The following is a 24,958-nucleotide window of genomic DNA, read 5'->3' on the forward strand; positions in this document are numbered from 1 at the left end:
ACATAATAGCTCAGCCAAGCATCCAATTATCTTCAGAGATTTTTAGGTTGGTCGTTGACTCTGCCATGGCACTGGCATTAATGGAATGAATCAACCAGCCAACCAACCGATTCATCGAGTATTGGTGAACTGTCCAATGATGATAACGCAATGGCAAAATGCCTACCATTTGCCCAGTAGAAAGCAAAGGAGTTTACCACGTATGCACAAGCCATTTGCTCCACAGATATTGTCGATTAGAAAGCTATATTCGAATAATCCCTCCGATATTCCTAACAGAAAATAGTAACCAGGCAAATACAGACAGCCTGTGTTCATTTCTGAACTACCCATCATGGCTTCAAGGCTAGATGTCGTTTGTTACCTTGGGATTTGCGGCTACTTTACAGAAATGGCCCGTGCGCGTAGCTACTCTTGCGACTCCCGAGTTCCTGAAGATACTCCTCCCCTACCAGCATTGGTCGTTCCTTTGATCTTTTCCTTCCTGTGAATTGAAGGCGTCCTTATCACGGACACAGTCTTTGATCTGGAATTGAAATAAATTCCAGTGAAGTCCGCTCACTATCGTTCCTCCCGATTGCTCGGTGCTGTCGCCGTTGACATACAGCTCCTCTTTGCGAACTCGCGATCGTCGATCTTTTCGGAAGAAACATCCCAATTGACCAGCAGATATGGATAATCCGGAGGTCCAGATTCCCCCCGCAGAAAATATAGATGTGGAGATGGAGGAGACGCGGGAACCTGTCGAGCAGCAAAAAGATGGTACCGGAGAGCCAGTCGAGCAACAGCAAGACGCAGAGAGCACCCAGGATGCCACAGTCGTCACCACTCAGGATGATAGCGTCGCAGTACAGGAGAAAAACGAGGGGCTCAAGTTTATCGAGTACGACTATCCATTCTTTTCGTCTGTGAAGCTCCTTAGGACTCTTTCTGGGACAGGGATTCTTCGATGGATTCAAGGGCGCGGACTTGCTAACAACTTTCACTGCAATTGCGCTTCAGTCACTTGAAATCGCCAGTTGTAGAGCTCGTGGTAGGACAAGGAGATGACCAGACTGTCCTGACTGCTCATGAAGGATTCTTGAAAGAATCACCGTTCTTTTCAGAGGCCGTCGCTGCATTCAAAGATGGTGAAGCTGTAAGGTCACCCTGTCTTTTTTTCTTTCTGTTTCGCTAGTGAATTCATATCTCTCGTAGCCTTATGCTAACTTTTATTGACTTTCTGTTGTCACCACACAGCGGAGAATAAATCTACCAGACGAATCCATCGATGCTGTCGGGTGTTTCTTACAGTTCCAGTATACCGGTGACTACTTCCCACGACGATTGCAGACTCCTGGGGGCGGATTGGAACATGATCCCACGGCCCCTGACGTCGACGATACTGGAGACCAACTACTCAAACATGCCCGCGTCTACACTTTAGCGGAGAAACTGGGTGTGCCCGCTCTGAAAACATTGGCGCATTCCAAGATCCATCGCATCAGTAGCACAGCCCGTGGCGAGATCGCATACGCCCGCTACGTCTACGCCAACACGTCTGCCGATGATGTTGTTATTCGTAAGCCCATTGCAGCTTTCTGGGCTACAAGGAGTCACGTCCTGCGTCACGAAGCCGAGATGGAGTTCAGGACCATGTGTCTGGAATTCCCTCAGTTCGGATTCGACGTCCTCAGCTTGGTTCTCGATCAGAAAGAGAAGCGTTCACAGGACAAAGCAGATGCAGATTCTACGGTAAAAGGTAGCGCCAGGAAGAGACCGAGATCTGGGCTATGAATATCAATATGAACATCTCTTTTATCCGCAATGTGCTCTTTTGTGTCTTCGGGGAACCCAGCTATGAGTAAAATAAGCTACGCATCCGCATGCGGTAAGGAACTTTTCGAGCAAAACTTCCACCTTTACGCCAGACACTCTGGGGTCTGGTGTTTCATTGCTGGGACTCTTCCTTCACTACAGAACCTGGGACGAAGAACAATATGAACCAAATAATCGAAGAGATAACGGGTTGTGTCATTTTAGTTGTTTTAAGCATGCGTGATATATTGCATGATATATTGATAGTACCCTCATTGTAAATAAAGGTGCTCTTTCTGCCACAGCTTCACCTACGCAAAATTATCCTTGTGTGTTCCAGATACAGCATTATAAGCGGAGCTGATGACCTCTAATGTTCTTGGCTGCAACTATCTCCTTTCTATAGGTTTCCCGGAATGGGCGCTTTTCTACAGACAATACTATCCTCTCTTTCATGTGACATGACCGAGTGTTGTCAGTTAACGTCATGCATTAGTGAGAGCCCTCCGCAGCCAAGCTTTCCATCTCCATAGCAGCCTTCGGAGCGGTGGTGAGGTTCTCATAGCCATCACGAGTAATAACTACGTTATCCTCAATACGGACTCCTCCGACGGCCCAATACCGCTCGAGGACATCGGCATCAATGTATTTGCTGAGCTCTGCATCCTTGAGGAATGGGTCGATGATGAAACGGCAAAAGTAAACCTGTAAAAAGTCTCATTAGCATTCACCTCGAGGAATTAGGCCCAGAGGTCTAAACGCCAAGATGCTGGAATATCCCAATGGGTAGGTATAATCAATGACGGGAACGAAAGAAATGGAAACTTACACCGGGCTCGACTGTAATCACACTTCCGGCAGGAAGACGGCCTCTCACACGAAGATATCTGAACATGGTGTCGGTGTCGTTGTAGTTTGCATTTCCGCCAGTATCATGTGTGTCCATTCCAAGATAGTGTCCGAGGCCATGAGGAAAGAAAGCCACGCTGACTCTCTTCTCAAACAACTCCTCCTCGGAACCGCGTAGAATGCCAAGCTTGAGCAGACCCTTGATTGCAGTACGATGAGCGACTGCATGCACATCTTCCCACTGGACGCCCTCTTTCAGCTGTTCGAACGACTTGTTCTGCATATCAAGTACAATGTCGTAGATCTGACGAGATTCCGGCGTGAACTTTCCTGATAACGGGAAGGTGCGAGTAATGTCCGCACAGTATGTGCGGTATTCACCACCGGCATCAAGGAGTAGAATCGACTTCTTCGCCCCAGTGACGGGGTCGATCAGATTCTCGTCATTCTTTTGGTAATGCAGAGTAGCACTGCTCGTGCCGCTGGCGACAATAGGATGGTATGACTGCTCCCGACAACCGTTGGCAATACATGTGGCGATAAATGCACCTTCGATCTCGCGCTCGTTCTTAGCACTTCCTGCTGCTTTTATGGCGGCGATGTGTGCCTTTGCGGAGATATCATTTGCTTTTCGTAGTAGTGCGATTTCGTACTCGTCTTTCACGACGCGGCTGTCCTCGATGGCCTTCTTGAGGATGGAAAAGTTGGTTTCGGCAAAAGGCTTGAATGAAATATCTTCTGATACCTGCTCGGGGATCGCAAAGATGGTGGCCTTGTCACCCGATGAGGATGCAATGCTAGCCAGGGTCGAGTTGACTTTGTCGGTAGTTGAGACGATGTCGGCATCGTAGATTCGAAGAGCTTCGTCGGGGGAGAGAGGAAGGCCGGACCAGATTACAGAATCAGGATCGATCCCAGGTATGAAAAGGGTCAGTTCATCGGTTTTAATGTTGTATGCCAGGTACGAATCGGGCAGCTCGCAGCCAGAGAGATAGAAGAAAGGTCGACGCTGCCTAGAGGTCTGTCAATCGGACGAGTTCGGGGTAGAGAGAGAAGCGAAAATGCCCAGAAGGACTGCTCATGTATATATGTACCTGAAGGGAACTGGCTCATCATTATCTTCGATCATGCGTGTCTTCTGCGCTTCTAAGTAAATAACGCCGTCATTGGTATACCCATTGCGACGGAGGTATTCAGCGACTTTGCGCGCGTGAGCTTTAGCGGGATATTTCCCAGCAAGGATAGTGTCAGTGGACGCCATTGCGTCTTTCCCGGCTGGCTGATAAAGGAATGATCTGTAGAGAGTCGCCTGGGTGCAGAAGCTGGCCAGAGGAATTGAGGGGCTTGGAGAAGAGCTTATCGATCCGAGAAGAGGGGTTGGCACCAGAAACCGTGAGCGCCTCGGCAACAATCGTGGAGCTAAAGACGCGATAATAGATTTATTTACTTGACTTCTCTGCAGAAGTGGGTGTCTCAACAAAAAGGACATGGCTACACAATCATCAGAATCCTGAAGATCTGCATCACTCAAGATGTTGGTTACTTAGTCTGTTCAATCTCCACTTCAAGCCGAGCAATGCGAAAATCTGAGAACAGTAGTGATCTTAACAGGAACACTCAGGAAGTACCATAGCTCCTGGCACATCTTCTCTTCATACACTAAGACAAGATCTGCTCAAATACCTAACTTGTACTACAAAGGAGTTTCTCATGTCGTCAACACATCACATATGGTATACTGGAATAAGCTAACCGGTACAGACAACGCTCAGAGATTATGCGCTGCACGAATCCAACTGAAAAGCAGCTCGCAAACATAAGATGGGAAACAAACCTCCCTTTTAACGCCATCACGGACCCAAATAAGAACGATCATAAATGCAGATCACGTTTGTTGACTGCTAGACTCAATTACGTCCTCAAAATCCATCTCCCACTTATCTATCTCAGCAAATTTCTTCGCCTGTTCTTCCAGTTCTCGATTGCGACTCGATCCTGCGGGCTTCGGAGTGCCTTGGTCGAGGTCGGATACAGACCCGCGACGTGAAGATGTGGTGGAAACATCCGCGTCGTCGTTTTCTTTTTCCACATCCCGGCGCCGACGTGAGTATGTGAGACTATCACGTTGCTGCGTCTTGGAGGTCGATGATGCCCTGGTTGACGATTTAGTTCGACTGGCATTGGTGGCAGTCTGCCGTTTCCGACCACGCTGATTTGTAGTCTTCTGTTTCGTTCCTGAGTTTGTTGCATTCTCTGATTCAGCCAATAGCTTTCGTCGCGACTTTGCCGTCTTTTTTGAAGGCAAACGATTCAACTCGTCATCGTCGGGGTCAGATTCTTCTTCGCTGTTATCGCTCAATATGTCGATGTCTGCACCTTTCTTGACACGTCTGCGCGGCCGACGTCGACGAGGAAGAAAGTTCTCTTGGAGAGCCGCTGTTGACATCTGCCGTTGACCGCTGCCTGCATCGTCTCCTTTCCGGACTCGCTCTTTGGACAACCGAGGGTGAACACTGGACGCCGTATCTGTCTCTTGCTGAGTCTGTGCGGGACTGCTGCTCATCGGCGGTGCCATGGTCTGGCTGAATCTCTCCAACTGTGCAGAGAAAGCAGGAAGCGGCCTGTCCGATGCGTCGCGTTCGTTTTCAGAGTCGCTAGACACAATCGAAGGAGCCACGGAGGAGCGAGCGCTAGGTAATTCAGGCTCTTCATCTTCTATTAGTGAGCGTTTCCTTTTCCCTGACGAAAGGTTCAAAGAAAGCGCCGAGGGCGAGGGAGATGGCTGAGGGAGCGGTAGCTCTCTTTTCGCGAGTGCCAACGGCGTCGATTCATCTTGGGGACTCAAATCGCCGAGGAAGTCATCATCGTCAAGATCCGAAGACCCATCAGCCTGCATCATTTGCAGGATGCTGGGTTGCCGTGGTCTCCTCCTGAAATTACTCAACATTGAGCTTTCGAAGGCAGGTGTGCCAGGAACTTTGGAACCGATATCTCCCTTCCTCCCCGCAAGTGACAGAGTGGAAGAATATCCGCGCGGTCTTGATGCGGGTCTGTTTCCTGTCTGTGGACGTTCTGTTGCGGGCGATGATCCCAGAGTTCGTCCATGAGACTTAGCGATAGGCGTCTGCTGTACCGGCGGTCGCGATGTATGCGTCTCTGAAACATCTTCTGATGGCGCTGCCGTTTCCTCAAGACTTCCACTTGTGTCGCCTTTCCGTCCATTGCTGATTTCCCTTTCTTCTTTGTGACCACCACTCGTGGGCCTCTCGTGCCGTGTCGCGCCCCGTTGGTTGCGAATGCTTGTCACATCACCATCCTCGATAGTATTTTTCTGTGACGCATTCTTCCTTGTAGTTACTCTGCCTTTCGTCGGTGCGACAGAGGGTGGCAATCGGTTCCTCTTCGCTGGAGGCCGTGGCATTGCCGGTAAGACTTTCGAGTGTGCCGGGCTAGAAGTAGTTGCTCGTGGAAGGCGATTAACGATGCCCGACAAGTATCGTGAATGTTCGATCTCGTGCTGCGCAGTCTTTTCCTGGTAAAGAACTGTGAAAGGGATATGGTAGGTAGGCAATTTGCTGTTTAGATGATGGCTCTATAGCAATCGATATATTGAGTATGCGTCGCGTCGAGTTGTTTGGGGGAGAAACCACGCGCCGCGGTGGGGCGACGTGTCTCTAATAATGGTAGAGTAAATCGACTAATCGGTACTAGTTGGTATCTGCTACTCTACTCTTACGATTCTAGATTCTACATCGAAAAAGTCTCTACTTCCTGGGCTCACAGTCATTGAACAAATCAACGGTTAATATCTGTCCAAAAAGAAAGAAGACAACAAAAGTAGCACCAGTAAGGGTATATAGAGATCGCTACCGACAAATGGGAAGCCAGACCCTCTGCCGACAGGAGACTCGGACTATAATATTCCAATGACAACAATAGTGGTAACAGCTTATTATTTGCATTGAAAGAAAAGACGCTGGAGTAAACGGTATTTACCGATATGATCGAAGGGGAAGTAGAGAAGAAGAAGAAGAAGAAGAAGAAGAAGCAAAGATAAAAAGATTACAACCCCGTCCCGACCAAGCATGGGGGAAAGGATAGAGATCAAACCGTGGTATCTTGAGAATAACATCAGAAGTAGCAAAATCTTTCAGATGACATATCATGGGTATCGTCCGAGCACGTCACCTCGTTTATATTTAGCGGGTTGTTCAGGGCTCGCATCTTTTTAGATCAGAACCCATTCACTGCCTCGTTTGATGAATTTATCCAGCATCATGCTCACGTCGTTCAAGGCAAACCGGCATACATAGAAGCCAAAAAATTCCGCCGCGTGTCGAGTGCTGAGCTCCAGGCCCACGTGGGTTGGTGACGAATGTTTCAGCCCTGGATCCTCGACCTGGTGGGCAATTTGATCTGTACGAGTTAGCAACTGTCTCCTGCGAGATATCGGGAGAGGTCATCGCTATAAGGAGTTGCGAAAGTTGTACCAACTTACCCAGCACTTGTGCGGCGTCAAATAACCTTGCCAGCGCCCCCATGTAGTTTGCATTGGGTCCCGCGAATTCGAGTTGCGTTAGATCTCTTTTCGACCTTCGCTCGCTCGGCGTGGAAGTCATCGGTAGAGACGGCATAGTCAGGTTTTCCTTGCCTCCCTCTTTTCCATTGGAAACTGGTGTCGCGGAGTTGATATTCGAATTCTTAGATCTCAGCTTCCGCCAGGACGACAGATATGACCTGCTTGATCCGCTGGCCGTCTTAGAAGAAGATGTCGAATCTGCAGCCGGGCCTGTATCGTCCATGGAAGTGGACCTGAAAAGCGACATGGATCCTTGAACCCCAACTTCGTGGCCCAGCTTTTTTGCCAAAGTAGCCTGTACTTGGTCAAGAACGTTTTCCAAAGACTGCATTTCCTCCAAGATTGCATCAGCGTCGTAAACGTCAACCTGGGCAAGCTTTAGTAGAGCCGCCGTCAATAGATCGCAATTGGAGATTTTCTCTTCGACCGCCTTGATTTTGACGTTCTTGACGCGCCACACATCCCTTGGGATAAACAACTTTGTTGAGAGGTATCCACCGCGAGGGTGTGCAATAGTCTGATAAAGACATCTCATAAGCCAAAAAGGTCTTGAGAGAAAAGATTCAGGACAGGGCTCGAGAGGGATCGGAGCGTTGTCGGCTGCTGGGTTAGGAGAACCCGGGCTGGTTGGCGAGTGAATGTTACTGTCGAAAAGATAAAGACCGCCTGTTGGCAGACCGTTCAGGGTGAAATGTGCCCCTGTTGGTGTGGGTAGCGTGAGCGGAACGCCATTCGCGATGCTTTTTTGATAATCAAATGCCGGAAAAGTGCTGCTTGAAGGAGTCCCCGGGGAATCCGTCGGGATATCGGGCGTCGCGACTGACATATTCCTCATTCTCATACCTCTTAAACTCGTCGACGAATCGTTCTTTCTCAACTTACCCGGCAAAGATGGCAGTTTACTGAATGAACGGGAGGGCGACGGCGCACCCGAGCGGACCCATTCATCACTCTCGTGAGTCGACACTTTTGCAAGCGCCGCTGCAGTGACGCCCTCGCCGGCAAGAGAATCCATTGAACCGCTCCGGCTATTCGATGTCCCCCTGCGGATTCTGCCAGGCAGAGTCTCCGTGTTGAGAGCATTAACTGGCATGCTGGTTTTAGGTTCATCGCGCGAAACATCAAGAGCCTGGGTGATCAGAGGCACCGGGGCAGGCTCCGTCCTCGGGCCTTGTGGCCCAGACGGGCCAATCGCGTTGGTATCAATCTTCAACTGTTTCATGTTCTGTCCTGATAATCGCCGTCGGGCTTTTACGCTGGTGCCGGAGGGCGAGTTGAAGCTGGGTGAGGATGGGACATCAGGACCAGTAGTGGGAAGAGCTGGAGCCGAAGAAGAAGTGGGCAGTGGCGGCGGCGGTGGGAGACTTTTCGAGAGCTTCGAGCCTAGAGACGGCAAGACGACACCCTCAGCAAGGGTGGAGAGCGATGTTCCAGCCGTGGTTGGATTAGAAGCAACAGAGCTTCCCCAGGTTCGGCCAGAAAAGCCGCTGGAATTCGACTCGCGAGGAAGTGCTGACTTCGACTGTAGATCGAATCGAAAGTCATCCATAACGTAGCCTTTTGTCATCTCCTCCAGTAGTCGTTCTTCTTCCTCAGCCTCCTCATCGATGAAATCGACCTCAAAACGGTCCATGTGCGGAGGTAAAATATCGTCTTGGAACTTTTCACGTCGGCCTGCTGTGGCCGCTGCAGCTTCTCTCTCAGCCTCTCTCACTCTCTGTTTCGCCAATTCCACATTTCTGCGAGCGTTGGATATTACGCTGTCTTCCACAAAGCGATCATTAATATCTGCAGCGGGTTCGAGACCTTCGTCATAAGCAGCCTCAACGGCGGCGTCTAGGGCGGCATCGAATTCGGCCTCGGTTCCGTGACTGTCACGATGGCTCCGTCTCTGACGGAGGTAAATAGATGACATTCCAGAGCGCGTCGAAGCGGGTGACGAGGCGCCCGACTCATCGATAGTATCTAACCACGACGTCGATTCATTGCTGATATGGCCGCCATGGTCACCATTTTGGGAATATTGAGATTGGCTAGTCGGCGCTCGCGAGTGACTATCACTGAAGCCATTTTCTGAGAAAGATGACCCGTTCAAAGAGAGCTCAGAGCGGGTCTCATGCCTATACCCATCAGACCGAGAATGGTCCCGCGACCTACTTCGTTGCGGTGACGAACGGGAAGACTGAATGTCATCGTCAAACGCCGATGGAAGCAATGACTGGCGCTGAGGAACCTGCGACGAAGTCGCATCATGAAACTCAGGTGCAGGGACGGGGTAATCAGCATCACGCATAGCCATGGTAGTGTCAATGCTTGCAGAATTCGTGCCATCATAGTTTACTGGCCGGAAAAGCGCCCGAGAAAATGATTCGCCGCTCAAGGGTGTCTCGGGAAGAGCCTTTTCGTCCCTTTTCTCGACTCCTAGCCGCCGTAACTCGCTGATACGAGCTGTATACGTATTGTGCTACGCAATTCGTTAAAACTCTGCTTTTCTTGAGCAAAAAAAAAGAAGAAGGGAGGGATGACTGGCAAGGGAGTTGCTTCTTTGGGTTTGGGAGGGCTGGTTATAATAAAGGACTTGCAAACGATGTATGGTTTACTTACAATCTCCTGGAGCTTCAACTTCTCCTCAACGCTGCCGTTAGAACGGAGCATGACCAGCTGCAGTAGCTGGCAAGCATCATCGTAGGCTTCAATAGCACCTTCAAAATTTGCTGCATTATCCAGCAGGACAGCTGTGTTGGCCTTCTGGAGCGCTTTTGACAACATTTTCGCTCTCGAACTCGCTTTCGCTTCCCTCGCTAGCTCTGAAGACTATCCTGTGCAAGGACGCGATGAGATTTTTTGATATGCCAATCGAGGCTATCCTTCAGGACCATGCGGGATGTGTCCAATACCCTTGCCGAAAGGCGATAATGTACGTAGATAATCTATAGTTATGGTCCGTGAGTGTACGTCGTGTTTTCACTGCCGCGTGAGGTCGAGCAATATAGCATTGCCGTCAATGGTCACGAAATTGGTTGGGACTAGTCACAGAAAATGGCGCATGGACCGAGATGGTGCTTATATCGACATGAAGTGCCTGTTCAAGTCCGTTCAAAAGTCGCATGAGCGGTGTGGTGCGGAGGGGAAAGAAGGGCAATTCCTAGGTGATCGGCTAAACTCAACCGACAGATCACTGTACAACACACCGTTGCCAGTCAAGTACCCGAAAAATGATATCGAAGGCAGATGGGCGAAGAAAAGGACTTTATAGCACCCGACAATGTCTGCGCCAAGGCTTTCTGTTTATATAGCGGGAGGCGCGCTTCAACACGGATTGGAAGTTGGATATACAAATCGAGGGACGGTCGTCGGAGTTCGGGATGTCGCAACCATTCTCTGTCGATTATGAGCTATATCTCGAAATGCCCAGGTGTAATGGGGAAATCGCAAGGCCCAATTCTCCTGCTAGCACTTTCGCCTTTTATGTAGTCATATAGTCGGTTTCTCGTACGGGAAGTCGATGTGCTGCCTTTTGATGCGCTCAAGGGGCCTCTTTAACAAGGTCAATCCGTTCAATTGGTCCTCTTCCTGCGAAGACCACCTGTTCGTTACGAGAACATGCGGAGTAATGCGGATACCGACAGTCTAGACACCACGCAAGTAGTCACTTTGTTGCGAGCCAGCGACTGTGAAAGGATAACGAGGAACGGCAGGATATATAGTCGTCTAGGAATATGATGCGCGCGGCAGAATCGATATAGCGAACAATGCAGGGGAGGAAGCTCGTTCGTCCTTCTGGGTCTCAGGAGTAGGGGTTGGTGATGCCGCGGATTCAGGGGATATCAATAACAAGCGCACCGGGAGCCGCGCGCAAGAAGACCGCTTGATCAGCAGGTGAGAGAAGGGAGAATGTAGGACCAGTACTGGCGACAACTATTCGACAGCCAGTGAAGAGAGTTGAGGTCCAAGATCCTGCATTGAGAAGGAAAGGGGGGGGAGTTCCAAATTCGAGATGGGGTTCGCGGGAGAGGCGTGTGGATTTCGCGCCGTCGTCTGGCCCGCTCGATCTGGCCCCGACTCAAGCGCAGGTCCGAACGGTAGATTATAATAATTATTCGGACGGAGTACGCTGCAGTGGTCAGGTCGAATGGGAATCTCATCATGATTTCCTTTCGTTACAGACTCGTGCAAAGCACTGGTCTAACTAGCCTGAGGGGGTCCTGTGCGCAGTGGAAAGATGTCAACACCAGCAGTGGTCGCTCAAACTTAGCCTTGCAAGGTTCTCTCTTCCTGCTTCTGCGGATTACTGGTAGTTACAGTATGTACTTAGCGGGTTAGAGTTGCGCAAGTATTACGGAGGACCTCCAGTGCCGCGCAGTTATGATCACATCGCCTCCTTGATATTGATAAGCTGGTTACTTCGATTAGCGGGGAACCCCTCATTCAACTACCCCGACCTTGGATGGCAGACATCAAGGTCGAGCCCTGGTAAGCCATAGCATACATAAATCAAGCCTCTTAGTTAACTGGGAACCTCTGCATTTAACAAGGAGCAATTCGTTGCTCTATCAACCGGATACTGTTCGTTCAATCCCATTACACGCGCCCTACATACACCAGCTATGGGTTTCTCTGAGGGACGAGGTATCCGGATTGCTATTGATGTACAGTATTCCCTCCCATGGCTCCAGGTCCGTTCGACAGCATATCTGCTTCGAGGGGCTGACAAGATTCATAGCGCGGTGGCACCTTCACCGATTGTATAGGAAACTCAGGAAGCGGAAAGCTCGAAGACGACGTAGTTATCAAGTTACTCTCCGAAGACCCTTCCAATTACGAGGATGCTCCACTAGAAGGGATCCGGCGTTTGTTATCCAAATTCACAGGCCGTGAAATACCTCGTGGGGAGCCGCTGGACACGTCTCTCATTGAAAGCATTCGCATGGGAACGACGGTCGCTACTAATGCCCTGCTTGAACGGAAGGGCGAGAGAATCGCCCTTGTGGTTACTAAAGGATTCAAAGATTGTCTTATAATCGGAAATCAATCTCGTCCAAAGATCTTTGACCTGGCTATCAAGCGACCTGACGTCCTCTATGACAGAGTGATCGAGATCGACGAGAGAGTGACATTGGAGGACTATGCGGAAGACCCAACTCGACATACGACGAAAACAGCGCCGCGAGAAGAAACATCCGCGGATGCAGATCTCGTTCGCGGCCTGTCCTCGGAAGCTGTGCGCATCCTACAAAGGCCCTCTGAGGACAAGATAAGGTCTCAGTTACAGGCCCTCTACGATGATGGAATCCGCAGCATTGCTGTTTGCTTGATGCACAGCTATACCTTTCCCGACCATGAGGCAATCATAGGACGACTAGCAGCTGAGATCGGCTTTCAGCATGTCAGTCTCAGCCATGAGCTGATGCCTATGATCAAACTTGTGCCTCGAGCAACCTCGGCCTGTGCAGATGCCTACCTTACTCCTGCTATCAAGAAATATATCGCCAGCTTTCAGGTCGGCTTCAAAGGTGGCTTGGGCACAGAGAGTGTCAAAAATGAGGGTGACAACAGAGCAGCTCGATGCGAATTTATGCAGTCTGACGGTGGCCTCGTCGACGTTGATCGATTCTCTGGTCTACGAGCGATCCTATCAGGTCCCGCTGGCGGCGTCGTTGGGTATGCATTGACTTCCTATGATCCGGAGACAAAGGTCCCAGTCATTGGTTTCGACATGGGAGGCACCAGTACTGATGTTAGTCGCTATGGCTCGGGTCGCTATGAGCATGTTTTCGAGACGACTACGGCAGGAGTGACCATCCAATCTCCTCAGCTCGATATAAATACTGTCGCCGCAGGAGGAGGCTCTAGACTGTTCTTCCGCAATGGCCTCTTTGTTGTCGGCCCTGAGTCCGCTGGTGCTCATCCCGGTCCAGCCTGTTACCGTAAAGGGGGCCCACTGACGGTGACTGATGCCAATCTCTTTCTGGGCAGGCTACTTCCTGACTTTTTCCCAAAGATATTTGGGCCAAAGGAGAATGAAGAACTAGATATACAAGCCAGCAGAAAGCTCTTTGAAGATCTCACGAAAGTGGTCAATGACGAGGTGGCGAAGGGAGATAAGGCGAAGGAGATGACTCCTGATGAAGTGGCATATGGGTTTATCAAGATCGCAAACGAGACGATGACAAGACCTATACGTTCTCTCACTGAAGCAAAAGGCCATGATACTTCTAAACATAGACTTGCGACCTTCGGTGGAGCAGGTGGTCAGCATGCTGTTGCGATTGCAGAGAGTTTGGGCATTCGACAAATACTGCTGCACAAATACTCATCCGTTCTCTCAGCCTATGGTATGGCGTTGGCAGACGTCGTTGATGAAAGTCAGGAGCCGGAATCAAAAGTATGGTCTGATGAAGGCAATGTCAGGGAAGAGCTAAAAGAGAAGATGGAGGAATTGAAGAAAAAATCCTCAATCAAGCTACGGGAACAAGGTTTTGAAGACGACTCCATTGTATTCGAAGAGTATCTCAACATGCGATACCGTGGGACAGAGTCTGCATTGATGATTGCTAAACCGACCCCGGAGGAAGCAAAGGATTCCTACGGTGGGGACCAGTGGGCGTTTGGCAAAGCATTTGTTGAACAGCATGAGCAAGAATTCGGTTTCACGCTTCCTGACCGAGACATTATTGTTGACGATGTTCGGGTTAGGGGCATTGGGAAGAGTTTCCAGGCTCTGGGGAAAACAGTTGACCAGCAATTGAAAGATGCGAAGCCAAAAGATGTAAGCAGCGACAAAAAATATGATGTGCGCGAAGTGTACTTTGAAGGTGGACGTCAGCACACGCCTATTTACCGACTACAGGATTTGGTGGTCAATGATCATGTCAAAGGACCAGCAATCTTGGCCGATGACACTCAAACATTGGTTGTGCCTCCAGGCGCTGCGGCACTCATCATTGAGACCCATGTTGTTATCAATATTGGTGAATCCGCGATTCAAGAGACGAAACCGAGTGCCGATAGCGTCGACCCCATTATGCTCAGCATTTTTGCGCATCGGTTCATGGCCATTGCAGAACAGATGGGACGGGCCCTGCAAAAGACGAGTGTCAGCACGAATGTAAAGGAGAGACTGGATTATTCATGTGCGCTCTTTGATGCGCAGGGTGGACTCGTTGCCAATGCTCCCCATCTTCCTGTCCACTTGGGCAGCATGTCAACTTGCGTCTCAATGCAGGCCCGTATATGGGAAGGAAAACTTAAACCTGGAGACGTGATAGTGTCCAATCATCCCGAATTTGGCGGAACTCATCTTCCAGATATAACCGTCATAACTCCGGCATTCAGCGGGAAAGATATCATCTTCTATGTGGCGTCGCGTGCTCATCATGGCAAGTGGATACACCTGGGCATATAATTTCTAGTGCTAACCTCTCGAACAGCTGACATCGGTGGTATCCTACCAGGCTCTATGCCACCTCATTCTAAGGAGCTCTTCCAGGAGGGTGCTGCAATCCAATCCGAAAAGCTTGTCTCGGAGGGCCAGTTCAACGAAAAACGAATCACAGAGTTGCTTTACGACGAACCTGCCCAGTATCCCGAATGCAGTGGCACGAGGAGCCTGGCTGACAACCTGAACGACCTCAAAGCTCAGATTGCTGCCAATCAAAAGGGAATTAGTCTCATATCGGCCTTAATTGGAGACTATGGCGAAGATGTAGTTCAATTCTACATGCGAAAGATCCAGGAAAATGCAGAGTTAAGTGTCAGGAACCTCTTGAGAGAAGTCAGCGCCAAGTTCGCCAATCGAGATCTCAGTGCCATCGATTATATGGATGACGGTACTCCAATCCAACTGAGAATTTCAATCAATGTAGAAAAGGGTGAAGCTATCTTCGACTTTGAGGGCACAGGGCCGGAAGTTTACGGTAAGGATACTCATGGGTACATCATTGCTTCGCAGTCTGACTTGCTCCAGGGAATATCAATGCTCCAGAAGCTGTTACTTATTCTGCGATCATCTACTGTCTAAGGTGTCTAATATCGGAAGATATCCCCCTGAACCAGGGATGTTTAAAGCCAATCGAGGTCCGAATACCGAAAGATTCAATCCTTTCGCCTTCGGCCAGAGCTGCCGTAGTAGGTGGAAATGTTCTGACAGTAAGTAACATGGACACTTAACACAGGTTGGTGATTAATATTGGATTCTAACCGACATCAGAGTCAACGGATAACCGATGTTATTCTTAAATGCTTCAAGGCCTGTGCAGCTTCACAGGGAGACACTAACAACCTAACCTTTGGCTTCGGCGGGAATATCTCTGGCGAAGCTGAAACCAGGGGCTTTGGCTATTACGAGACGATAGCCGGAGGAAGCGGTGCCGGTCCGGATTGGGAGGGAACATCGGGCGTCCACACCCATATGACGAACACTCGCATTACTGATGCAGAGATTTTCGAGAGGAGATATCCCGTGCTACTCCGGGAGTTCAGCATCCGACACGGCTCCGCGGGTGATGGCCAGCACCGTGGTGGTGATGGTGTCGTACGTGATATCGAATTCCGCATCCCTGTCCAGGTTTCCATACTCTCGGAACGGAGAGTGTACAGACCCTATGGTCTCGAAGGGGGCGAAGATGCTCAGCGCGGAGAAAATATCTGGGTGCGTAGAATACCGAAACGAGATGGCACTGAAGACGAGTGGGAAGAACGCCATATCAACTTGGGCGCGAAGAACACAGCGAAAATGCAGCCTGGAGAACGCATCATAGTGAGAACTCCTGGTGGCGGTGGATGGGGTATATCTGGTACCAAGAAGAAAGCCCGTGATGAACAAGACGCTCGCCACGCCTGGAGAGGCGGGTCGCTAGCTAATCGAGTATCGATGCAAGAGACGAGCGTGTGAATTTGGAGCTTAGCAGACGAGCAACATGCCCCAGGTACATAAGTGGCTTCCCACATATATACCGCTTCATGACCTAGTTATGCCCAGACATAGTGGATAACGAAGTAATGCCAGATTCCATGTTTTGAAGCTATGTATACAAGAAAAGGAGTAAAAGAAATATCAAAAGCCACTTGAGATCATAAGTTGCCGCTCCCCGCCCGCCCAAGTAGAAACAAGAAACGCCAGACTCCAGTTCTTTTCACCGACCAGTTTCAATAATTACTCCTCTTCGTCCTCATCACTGGTCTCCTCGATATTGCTCCGCCCCGTAGAAGCCGCATCTTTAGTATCAGAGTTGCCTTTATCCGCTTCGACCTTTTCCCCGGACTCATTATATTCAGGGCGAGGCACGACGATTCCCTTTTCGTGAAGCACCGATTCTATCTCTGGGAGTAAAGAGACAAAAGCAGAGAACTGCTCGATCGGCAATGAGATTCCCTAGAAATAACAATCCAAGTCAATCAGTAAGACAATTCAGTAGACGTTTTTTTTTTGGCGAAGAGCGCAAAAGAAAACAAAACATGAACGATACAGAGAGAGAGAGATGGCGGCATTTATCTAACCTTCTTCCCAGGTAACTCTTGTCCATCCTTTTCATAATACTCTCTGATGTTCACCATAGTCTTTCCTCTGAATGTGGAGATGGTGACACGACGCAGTCTCGATATCTCCCAGTACGTGTCGCCGTTAGAATCGACCTTACTGCCTCCTTTTGGGCCAGCAACGGACGTCTGGCTCTCCTTTCTGTTTGTCTCTTTTCTGGGTTTTTTGGAAGGGCCGTGGCCGTTACTGTCGTCAACGACGAAGTCGTCTCCGGTATCGTACCTGTCCTCGCGGGAGGAACGTTTGTTAGACTTTGGTGCCATTGCGGGAAACGTTCAGTAGGAATGGAATTATAGTGGTTGGAAAGGCGTTAGCGGAAAGGTAATTATGACCTTTGATTTGAGAATGTTCAAAGTCGGAGCGGAGAGTAAGCTTCGTTTTGTTGCAGATGTGATGAGATGAGCTCATGGAGGGAGCTAACTAGTTAAGATCGGTTACTTATCTAACCACATTGATTATTGCAATAATCAATGGGCCGCGACACGACGGCGCGTCAAGACGCGACCTTTTTCTTTGCTCCAAACTTCCAGAATTGGTAGATCTGCTACCCCACATATGGACAGTACTTACGTTGTATGTCATACAGTAATAATAATATAGCTTGTCCCTAGTTAGCCAACTGCAGTAATTATATCAATTATTCTGATAAAACTGCGTAAAAAAAAAAAAAGAATTCGAATGTCGGTGTTTTTCTCTCTTCCCTCTGCATACAAAAAAAATTCCTAGTAAACATCCTTTGCGTTATTCAAGGACCAATGCTAGCTAGTAGTAACTTGTATTGCTTAGATGGACGTATTTTATGAATCTCCTGTAGCTACATAACCGTAGCTCAGAACATACAATAATAATCCCCGCTCCTGGACAACTCCGAGGTCCCAAACCGGCCCACGTATATAAAACGGTATATGTACATGATGACAGCTAGAGTATACAATAGCTCCCTTATCCCCAAAGCACGCCATCCCAAAGGTAACCAAGAGTAAGTACATATAATGCTAATACGATAAGCTTTTTTCTATCGTCAACCGTCTCAAGTCACTCGAAGTTTGCAGCTCATCGAAACACGATTGACAAGAGTCTGAAACTCCGATAATCCCTTCGCATGGTCTCATAGGGTAGCTGTCTTCAGTGCCTGGAGCAAGAGAGCAAATACGAAGCCGCGAGCAACTACTTCGATCTGGAGACAGTCAAAAACCTTTCCAAGTGCTTCTCCAGTCGCAGCAGCACCCATAACACTGACGAGGGCCTGGGGCATGCCTCTTTCAACGAGGAGTTTGCGCGCGTTATTCCTTAGTTTCTCCTGCTCATTATCAGTTGGTGGTGGTGGCCATGTCTTTAATTCATCTTCCGTAGGAAGGCAATTTTCCCGCAGCTTTTTGATTTGATCTGCAAGTGTCTCATCCTTGGTGTACGTTTCAATCACCGATTCTTGGAGCAATGCACGGATCGCCTCTAGGTTCGGGTTCCCAGGCCGCAGAATATATGATTTAGCGGCGTTCAGGAGGGTCTTCCTGAAGTTCCACGCCGAAGACAACGTATATAATTCGTTAATGACGGCAAAAATGAGCTCCACAGCAATCTGAGCCTCTTCCGAGGATAGGGAGCTGGTTTTCTCACTTGCCTTGTCTGCTTTGGTGGGCCCTTGCGAGAGACTCGATCTTGCTCCACCTGCGGTCGACAGAGAAACGGCCGGCGAAGGAGTTTCTGGTTCTGAGGAGCCAATGGAGGCTGAGACACCGTCACTGGGTCGTGGAATTTCCGTCGGGGGTCGGGAAAGGGAAACAGTCTGTGCCTCCCTCTCTAATTCGTTTCTATCAAATGTGTCCTGACCAGTATGGTCACGTTTCGTGTCCGATTCTGATAGCGTATTTGGGGCACTATCGCATTCTGGACTTGGAGGGGACAGGCTCTTGAGCGAGCCTCTGGTGCTATCCATTGACGTCCTTGGCCCAATGTCCGCGTTCGACTCAGAAGGAAGGTTTGGAGTACTGAGGTGTCTGTCTTTTTTCAAATCTTTGTCGACGTTTCCATCCGCAGATCTTGCAGCGGCTTCATGATGCAAGGTAGCAGGCGGAGATTGCCTCCCAATGCTCAAGCTGCTAGACCTCTTGTTGCCACTTACACCAAAGACCCCTGTCACTCCGCCAAATACAGATTTGCTACTCCCAGCAACGCCTTTCGGGGCGTTCGTGAGAACCTCCAAAACACCTTTCCCCACACCTTCAAATGCAGTTTGTCCAGGAAAAGAGAAACCGCTTTTCAAAGGAGTCTTGGGTGCAGCATCTAGATTCCGGTCTTTCCCAAGGAACCGTCTCATGCGTTCGCTCTCAGCGAGGGTCTCGTGTCGAAGGGCATCACGGAGATAATTTTCCAAGCCTTGTTTGAGAGTTTGCTTGGTCTTGCCCTTCCAGGTAGGCAGTGCCGGGTGATTCTCGACGAAATCATGAATATGGTTGAGCCTAGAGATCGGACCGAGAACCTCATGTAGAGACTCAAAGTCACTGTATTTTCTGAAGACTATCCATCCTGGATAGCGTGATGAGGCAGGCTCGATCTGCAGCGCATAGTCTCCACTCGGTTTGGCGCGTATCGATCCCTTGTCTCCAGATTCGGAGAGGTCATCTATCGACACCGAAGCAGAGTGAAGTGTTAATGGGGGGGTCAGTTCCGCTTGCGGGGCTGTTGGCTGACTCTGGGGAGACGTGGGCAGCTTTTGTGGAAGAAGTTGGTCAAAGTCTGTGAAACCTTTCTTATTCGAAGTCTGTTCGGAGCCATCGCGTGGAATCTCAGTAGGAATAGCGTTCTCTTTGCCATCACCGCCTCCGCGCTCCCTTGTATCATCATCGTCAGAAGAGTGTCTAGAAATCGATTCGTCTTTAATTGTATAATGTGCATCTCGGCCATTATGGAGCAGGTCCTTCTTGGCGCTTTCCGAGACATCCTCAATTGCCAGAGACATGCTCTTATATGCCCTGCCATTCGTTGTCTGTGCGGTTGCGTCGCCTCCTTTAGTAGTCTCCAGATTAAAGCTTGAAGAAGGCAGTGATTCAGAGCGAACTCGTCCCTCGGAACTCGTAGTCCGGATTCTCTCATCAATAGGGGCTGAACTAGTCGCTACATTTCCATCTTTGCGCGCCCCCTCCACGCCGGCGTCGATAGCATTCATGAGCTCCGGTTCTCCCTCCTCGAGGAGATATACTATCCAGCTATTGATGAACTGAGGGCTCGAACAGGATTTGATAACTGCCTCTAGGACGACGCCAGCGAAGACCTCCCGGAGGAAATGCCTTACAGGTTCACACCTGTATGCGGTAACATCAAGAAAGCTCGCTAGTATATCATCGGCGACCATGTTGAGTTTCTTCCGTTGTTGTTCCGCAGCCAAAACATTGGCTAGGCTGCTGTCCGGGTTCTGTTGGAGATAGTTCGAAATCGCCTCCTCGGGTGTGGATGAGACGGGCAGCCCTGCACCTAGCGCTGCGGAGAGTTCACTGAGAAATACGATAATCATAGAGGAAGAATTCATAAGGAACTGTAAGAATGTGTCCGTAGGTCGTTTCCGAGAAAGGTGCGACGACATCGATGAGATAAAAGCAGTCAGTGTTCTCTGACAAGAGTCTGGGAACGATGCTTCCGATGGGAGAATTGGCGTATACCAATACCTGCATCTGCTGTGAGCCGACGACTGCATTCCCATGAGAACGTATAAGCTTACTTCACATAGTCTCTGATTATTGCGTCTGTGAGCGAGTTCAAGGCAGCAGCCGTCGCCGGGGGAAGCTTAGAGTAGTCCACGGCAACTCGCGAACTCCGCCGTGATAGTGCTATATCCTGAGAGATTTCATTGTCCTCGAATTCATTCTTCGGCCAGTCAAGAAGTCTGCGAGCCAGCTCCCTTCTTGGTACTCCGCCGTGAGATTGCAGATAGGCATCTCCCCAGGAAGCATGCAATATAATGCCGGCGACAATACCAACCAGAACCAGTCCAATTCTTCCAAAGAGTATTACCGTCACAGCTGCTAGACAAACGCCAGCAGCAACGATAGCTTCGTTACTGGCGGCGGAACAGAAATGGAGAACATGATCAGTTAGAGACTGCTGTGGAGGAGAGGATATCGAGCTTTTGTCTGGATAAGCAGCGTTCTGCTTTACCGACTCAGAGTCATCGCATGTGCTTCCCGCATCTTGGGCTTGAGGAGAAGAGCGGAGTGCGGCAACGGTGTCAACAGAGTGATCCATGGCCCTCGCAGCGCTTGAACTGCAGCGAGTTCCACAGAGGCTAGAGCCATAAGACGTATTTTGGCGGATTCGCACGGAGAGAGTCCAGAGATGGTGCGATGTTTTGAGGTGTTGGTTAACAGCCGTAGCACAGGAGGTGTTCGCTCCCGAGCTGTAGTTAAGTTAGTAGGGATGATAAGTAACCCCGAGCCGGATAACGTCTATTTTTACCAATTGTATGGAGCGGGCAGATCACTTGCCTTTATTGGAAAAAGCCGCCAGTGCATCCGCCCTGTCGTTGTTTTACTTCCAAATGTATGTGCAAACGAACGGCCTAGTTAACAGCAAAGAAAAATGGAACTATCTGTGGAGCTTCGAGAATTTTCACTACTATTCTCACAGTCTGAAACTATTATAATTTGAGATAATGCCTAAGCAACAACTACAAAAGCTCTTACACTGGGAACTAAATACAAAAAGTAACCAGTATATTTCATTTTGCCTATCTCCTTATTCGCTTCCATACGCGGGACAGATGGCACATAAGAGGGCAGAAACACGGGGGGATCTCGGTTACTATGGCTGATTTGCCACTTACATCTTCTCGTAGGTGGCCATGAGGGATCCTGCCGGTGATTGTCAGCATCAAATAATATCAGATGTTGGACATAGACAGATAGTAACAGAATGGGTGTCTCTTCCCAGCACTTACCGATGAAAGTTGTCACCAAACGCGAACGGACCTGGCAGATATCTTCTGGCACCAGCCAAATGGTGGCGCCCATCTTTCTCGCTATACTGATACTCAACTTCGCGTTCGCATACGCTTCCTCGTCGGTCCGCCCAGGAGTCACAAGGTCGTAGTCCACATAACTGCTCTTCATGCCGTTAAGCACATCGAGGAGGAACAGGCCAGACCCAATGGATGGATCTTTGAAGCTACGGATTGCAGAATTCCGGCCTCCTTTCCGCGACATGTCGTTTGCCCAACGGATCATTTCAGCGTCCGTGATCTCCCGCTTGCCCATCCGTTGCGCCAGCGAAGAGAGGGTGTTTGTAATATCCCTCCGCATCAACTGCCACACTAGACCAAGGGTCAAGGTACGTTGGCCATCAGTAATGTCGGCTCCCTGTATGCCGACAAGGGAGAACCCGTTGTGCTTGCCAAGCTCAATGGCATAATTCGTATTCTCCACGGCCTTGAATCGCATCATTTCCCCACCCGAGGCAGGGGGGCGGTTTACGTGTCTCCAGTTGACGCTACCGGGGATGACCTTATCGTAGGCTTGCAACAATACTGTCCCATCTCGCAGATCGTCGAAGAGAGAATTGACAGCTGGCTGTACATCCAGCGAATTCAGCCAGAGCGTAAAAACTCTAGCCTCCCTCTCTCCCTCGGCATCGAAGTCTTCAACTTCAAGCTTGTCTTCTTCGGTAATAGGGTCTAGCCCTGGGTGGGTGTTGAACAGATTGGCGACGAAGGCGAGGTTAAGCTTGGGGTTTCCGGCAACAAGCGAAGAAGGAGTCAAGAATTTGCGACAGTCCAGCTTTTCTGCATTCGACAGGACCTGCTCAGCACGTTGAAGCAAGTCCCGTGTCTGAAGGGGTGCGCGGGAGCAGACATCAGGAGCAAGTTGATTGAGTAGAACTGTATAATTCTCTCCATCCTTCACATCGGTCGAGAAATTTGTAACTCTTTGATATAGATATGAGCAACCGAAAATTCCTAAAGGAGAATTGGGCCTACTTACCTCCTTTCCCACTTCGCATTCTTCAAATGGTAGTTGAACCAACGCAGAAGTATCTGCTCCGGTGGCAAGCGAAGGAACTGATCGAGCGTCTCGTCCTCCTCCAGCAGCCTGTAAAGCTCGGGATGGAGCTTGATGTCGATCTTTCCTAGAAGACCGCGACGGATGATTTGCCAGATCAAACCAAGGATGAGATGTTCTCGTACTTCGATGATGTCTTGACTTCCAATATTGACAACAGAGCAACCGATACCCTTCGCTGAGTTGATGACTATATTATTGTTCTCCGTCATATGGAAGGCATTTAGTTGCTTGATCTTTTTGCCTGGTCTGTTCAGAACACGCTCATCGATAGTATCTGGTACACTATCATTGATAAGCTTAGCTAGAACCAATCCATCTTTACATTCGTCGAACATCTGGAAGGTATCTGTTGGAAACGGAAGAAGATGGCCGATGTCCGGGTCTCCGGCAAGGACTGCATTGATGTGCCTTGTGAATTCTGTTCTTTCATCCTCGTTGATTGTATGCGTCACATTTGCAGATGAACCCTGTACATGGATTTTACCACCGACGCTTCCCTTTGAAACATGCCGAGGAGAGGGGGCACCGTTTCCGGGTATGGGGGCAGCGGCTCGAACCGGTCCACCGGGGAGTTTGTTCTGCGCAAAGGCCGGACCACCTGCACGAAGCTTTGAGATGAGCTGTGATCATATATTAGCAACCAGAAGATAAATTTCGCTGAATTTCCCTACATCGACGTAGTCTTCCAGTTCCACACGTCGGGAGCTGTCCAGTTCCACCTCCTTCAGCGCTTGACGCACGACATCGTACGGCTGGCGTTCTGACTGCTGTGTCGCCTTTATGACACTTGCTTCGTCAAGGTAGCCTTTATCGTCGACATCTAGTTTCCTGAACGCATCCTGGAGGGCGAATATCTCATCTTGCTGGAACTGGGGGTACTTCCTGCAACATTAGGCACCAGTAAGCCAGAGGATCTCACAAAACGCGAAAGTGCGCCCATCACAGAACTTAATACAAACAGAAAGAGATACGTACTTTTGAAGCTTGATGACGTTCATTATCACGAACTGATTTGACCAGGTGTGGGGTAGTATCAGGGCCTGGTTCTCGACAATGGCGGGGTCCTTCAGGTGCAGACGGGTCTATTTCATCCACACACCTAAGTAGGAACTGGGAATGTCAGTGTCTTCTAACCGTGACCAGATCAGACACTATGGAAAGTATGTCCCCGACTAGATTGCAGGGGGAATGGAGATATTGCGGTAGTGGAGAAAGGAAAGGGGGTTTGAGAATGGCCGTCTACTAACCAGCGCGCTGAGTTGACACAACAGAAGTGGGGTCAGGATGGATATGTAGGTTCCCAAGGTCTGTCTCTACAAGAGCAGTAGACTATGGCCGGTTGGTCCTGGCTAGAGATACCGTTGAATGTGTCAGTATGGTCTGTATGACATGAGCTGACTGAGGCAGCGCAAGACTGTAGATAGCTTTTGTCTTGTTCTTCGTGTCGAGTGTGGCTTGGTCGGTTGCGATGACACCAGCCGCTAGCCGATGATGTCGATGGTTCTTCTGAGTTCCGGAGTTGCCTAGTACCTATCTAGGCATAGACTAGAGTAAACCTGCATCTCTTAGACACACTAGGTACTTAGCAAAGAGGCCGGAGAGTATTTATCCTATTAGTTAACATACCAGTTATATAGGAAAGAAATATAGACAATGGATTAATTAAGCATGGCATGTAACTAGCAATATTGATATTTACGAATATCCTGCTTAATAAATCAAAATGTTCAGCAATATTACGAATAAGGCAAGGTGGCCGAGTGGTCTAAGGCGCACGGTTCAGGTTTCACCTGATCCATCACATTCCGTGTCATGAAAATGGCGTGGGTTCGAATCCCACCCTTGTCAAGTTCTCTTTTTATTTTTTTATTTATATATTTAATTATATTATCTATTAGTCTTTTCTTATTTTCATTACAGTTAAAGAGGTATAAATAGTTTTCCTTTTTTTTTTTTAAGTAACTTATTAATTTTATTAGCCTCTAAAATATTTATTCTTCGTATATATACTGTTACTATTAATATATATATATTGGTATACCTACAGCACTTCATGATGTCATGCCCTGCGCTAGTTCACAACAGCATGCACCGAATCTTCTAACTAAACACTTGGCCCTGCACCCGAATGTAGCTAAAGACAGC

The 24,958-nt window shown here is 49.2% G+C and overlaps 8 protein-coding genes and 1 non-coding gene across 9 annotated transcripts; 3 read left to right on the forward strand and 6 right to left on the reverse strand.

The window, feature by feature from the left end:
• Positions 1-290: 290 nt before the first annotated feature.
• On the forward strand, positions 291-2,185 carry C8Q69DRAFT_336601 (hypothetical protein). Its single transcript, XM_028627537.1, has 3 exons — positions 291-883; positions 1,003-1,138; positions 1,240-2,185. The coding sequence occupies exons 1-3, from the start codon at positions 672-674 to the stop codon at positions 1,774-1,776; spliced, it is 885 nt and encodes a 294-aa protein (XP_028483468.1). The 5' UTR covers positions 291-671; the 3' UTR covers positions 1,777-2,185.
• A 104-nt stretch (positions 2,186-2,289) lies between these two features.
• C8Q69DRAFT_446596 (peptidase M24, structural domain-containing protein) lies at positions 2,290-3,907 on the reverse strand (the record flags this gene model as incomplete). The annotated part of the gene is made up of 3 exons (XM_028629141.1): positions 2,290-2,502; positions 2,627-3,659; positions 3,741-3,907. 3 exons carry the CDS (start codon positions 3,905-3,907, stop codon positions 2,290-2,292), a joined length of 1,413 nt encoding a protein of 470 aa, XP_028483469.1.
• A 210-nt stretch (positions 3,908-4,117) lies between these two features.
• C8Q69DRAFT_475000 (hypothetical protein) lies at positions 4,118-6,424 on the reverse strand. The gene has a single exon (XM_028631166.1). The coding sequence runs from the start codon at positions 6,065-6,067 to the stop codon at positions 4,532-4,534; it is 1,536 nt and encodes a 511-aa protein (XP_028483470.1). The 5' UTR covers positions 6,068-6,424; the 3' UTR covers positions 4,118-4,531.
• A 450-nt stretch (positions 6,425-6,874) lies between these two features.
• On the reverse strand, positions 6,875-9,994 carry C8Q69DRAFT_487861 (hypothetical protein; the record flags this gene model as incomplete). Its single annotated transcript, XM_028632018.1, has 3 exons — positions 6,875-7,062; positions 7,145-9,689; positions 9,830-9,994. 3 exons carry the CDS (start codon positions 9,992-9,994, stop codon positions 6,875-6,877), a joined length of 2,898 nt encoding a protein of 965 aa, XP_028483471.1.
• Positions 9,995-11,628: 1,634 nt separating this feature from the next.
• Positions 11,629-16,234, forward strand: C8Q69DRAFT_475004 (putative 5-oxo-L-prolinase). Its single transcript, XM_028631167.1, has 5 exons — positions 11,629-11,874; positions 11,949-14,604; positions 14,656-15,141; positions 15,192-15,373; positions 15,435-16,234. The coding sequence occupies exons 1-5, from the start codon at positions 11,833-11,835 to the stop codon at positions 16,116-16,118; spliced, it is 4,050 nt and encodes a 1,349-aa protein (XP_028483472.1). The 5' UTR covers positions 11,629-11,832; the 3' UTR covers positions 16,119-16,234.
• On the reverse strand, positions 16,235-17,266 carry C8Q69DRAFT_475008 (putative RNA polymerase II transcriptional coactivator). The gene is made up of 2 exons (XM_028631168.1): positions 16,724-17,266; positions 16,235-16,598 (listed from the first exon to the last, which is right to left on the reverse strand). The coding sequence occupies exons 1-2, from the start codon at positions 17,024-17,026 to the stop codon at positions 16,380-16,382; spliced, it is 522 nt and encodes a 173-aa protein (XP_028483473.1). The 5' UTR covers positions 17,027-17,266; the 3' UTR covers positions 16,235-16,379.
• Positions 17,267-17,418: 152 nt separating this feature from the next.
• C8Q69DRAFT_475010 (PXA domain-containing protein) lies at positions 17,419-21,156 on the reverse strand. The gene is made up of 2 exons (XM_028631169.1): positions 20,479-21,156; positions 17,419-20,425 (listed from the first exon to the last, which is right to left on the reverse strand). The coding sequence occupies exons 1-2, from the start codon at positions 21,000-21,002 to the stop codon at positions 17,872-17,874; spliced, it is 3,078 nt and encodes a 1,025-aa protein (XP_028483474.1). The 5' UTR covers positions 21,003-21,156; the 3' UTR covers positions 17,419-17,871.
• Positions 21,157-21,575: 419 nt separating this feature from the next.
• On the reverse strand, positions 21,576-23,811 carry C8Q69DRAFT_487865 (putative actin-bundling protein Sac6; the record flags this gene model as incomplete). The annotated part of the gene is made up of 5 exons (XM_028632019.1): positions 21,576-21,607; positions 21,694-22,676; positions 22,733-23,433; positions 23,485-23,695; positions 23,789-23,811. 5 exons carry the CDS (start codon positions 23,809-23,811, stop codon positions 21,576-21,578), a joined length of 1,950 nt encoding a protein of 649 aa, XP_028483475.1.
• Positions 23,812-24,559: 748 nt separating this feature from the next.
• C8Q69DRAFT_t107 lies at positions 24,560-24,661 on the forward strand. The gene has a single exon. It is a non-coding gene; the product is annotated as a tRNA-Leu (tRNA).
• The last annotated feature ends 297 nt before the right edge of the window (positions 24,662-24,958 follow it).

The sequence above is a fragment of the Paecilomyces variotii genome (assembly GCF_004022145.1).
Source record: "Paecilomyces variotii strain CBS 101075 chromosome Unknown C8Q69scaffold_9, whole genome shotgun sequence".
NCBI lineage: Eukaryota > Fungi > Ascomycota > Eurotiomycetes > Eurotiales > Thermoascaceae > Paecilomyces > Paecilomyces variotii.

Excerpts from the sequence above, each read along its gene's own strand:
- C8Q69DRAFT_475010 (XM_028631169.1), bottom strand. The coding sequence starts at position 21,002 with ATGGATCACTCTGTTGACACCGTTGCCGCACTCCGCTCTTCTCCTCAA. Across the intron at positions 20,426-20,478 it reads ATAATCAGAGACTATGTGAA|GTATTGGTATACGCCAATTC; the intron begins GTAAGCTTATAC and ends CAGCAGATGCAG.
- C8Q69DRAFT_475004 (XM_028631167.1), top strand. The coding sequence starts at position 11,833 with ATGGGTTTCTCTGAGGGACGAGGTATCCGGATTGCTATTGAT. Across the intron at positions 15,142-15,191 it reads CACAGGGCCGGAAGTTTACG|GGAATATCAATGCTCCAGAA; the intron begins GTAAGGATACTC and ends GACTTGCTCCAG. Across the intron at positions 15,374-15,434 it reads TAGGTGGAAATGTTCTGACA|AGTCAACGGATAACCGATGT; the intron begins GTAAGTAACATG and ends AACCGACATCAG.
- C8Q69DRAFT_336601 (XM_028627537.1), top strand. The coding sequence starts at position 672 with ATGGATAATCCGGAGGTCCAGATTCCCCCCGCAGAAAATATAGATGTG. Across the intron at positions 884-1,002 it reads GAGGGGCTCAAGTTTATCGA|TCACTTGAAATCGCCAGTTG; the intron begins GTACGACTATCC and ends ATTGCGCTTCAG. Across the intron at positions 1,139-1,239 it reads CATTCAAAGATGGTGAAGCT|CGGAGAATAAATCTACCAGA; the intron begins GTAAGGTCACCC and ends GTCACCACACAG.
- C8Q69DRAFT_475008 (XM_028631168.1), bottom strand. The coding sequence starts at position 17,026 with ATGGCACCAAAGTCTAACAAACGTTCCTCCCGCGAGGACAGGTACGAT. Across the intron at positions 16,599-16,723 it reads AAGAGTTACCTGGGAAGAAG|GGAATCTCATTGCCGATCGA; the intron begins GTTAGATAAATG and ends TGTTATTTCTAG.
- C8Q69DRAFT_475000 (XM_028631166.1), bottom strand. The coding sequence starts at position 6,067 with ATGCCACGGCCTCCAGCGAAGAGGAACCGATTGCCACCCTCTGTCGCA.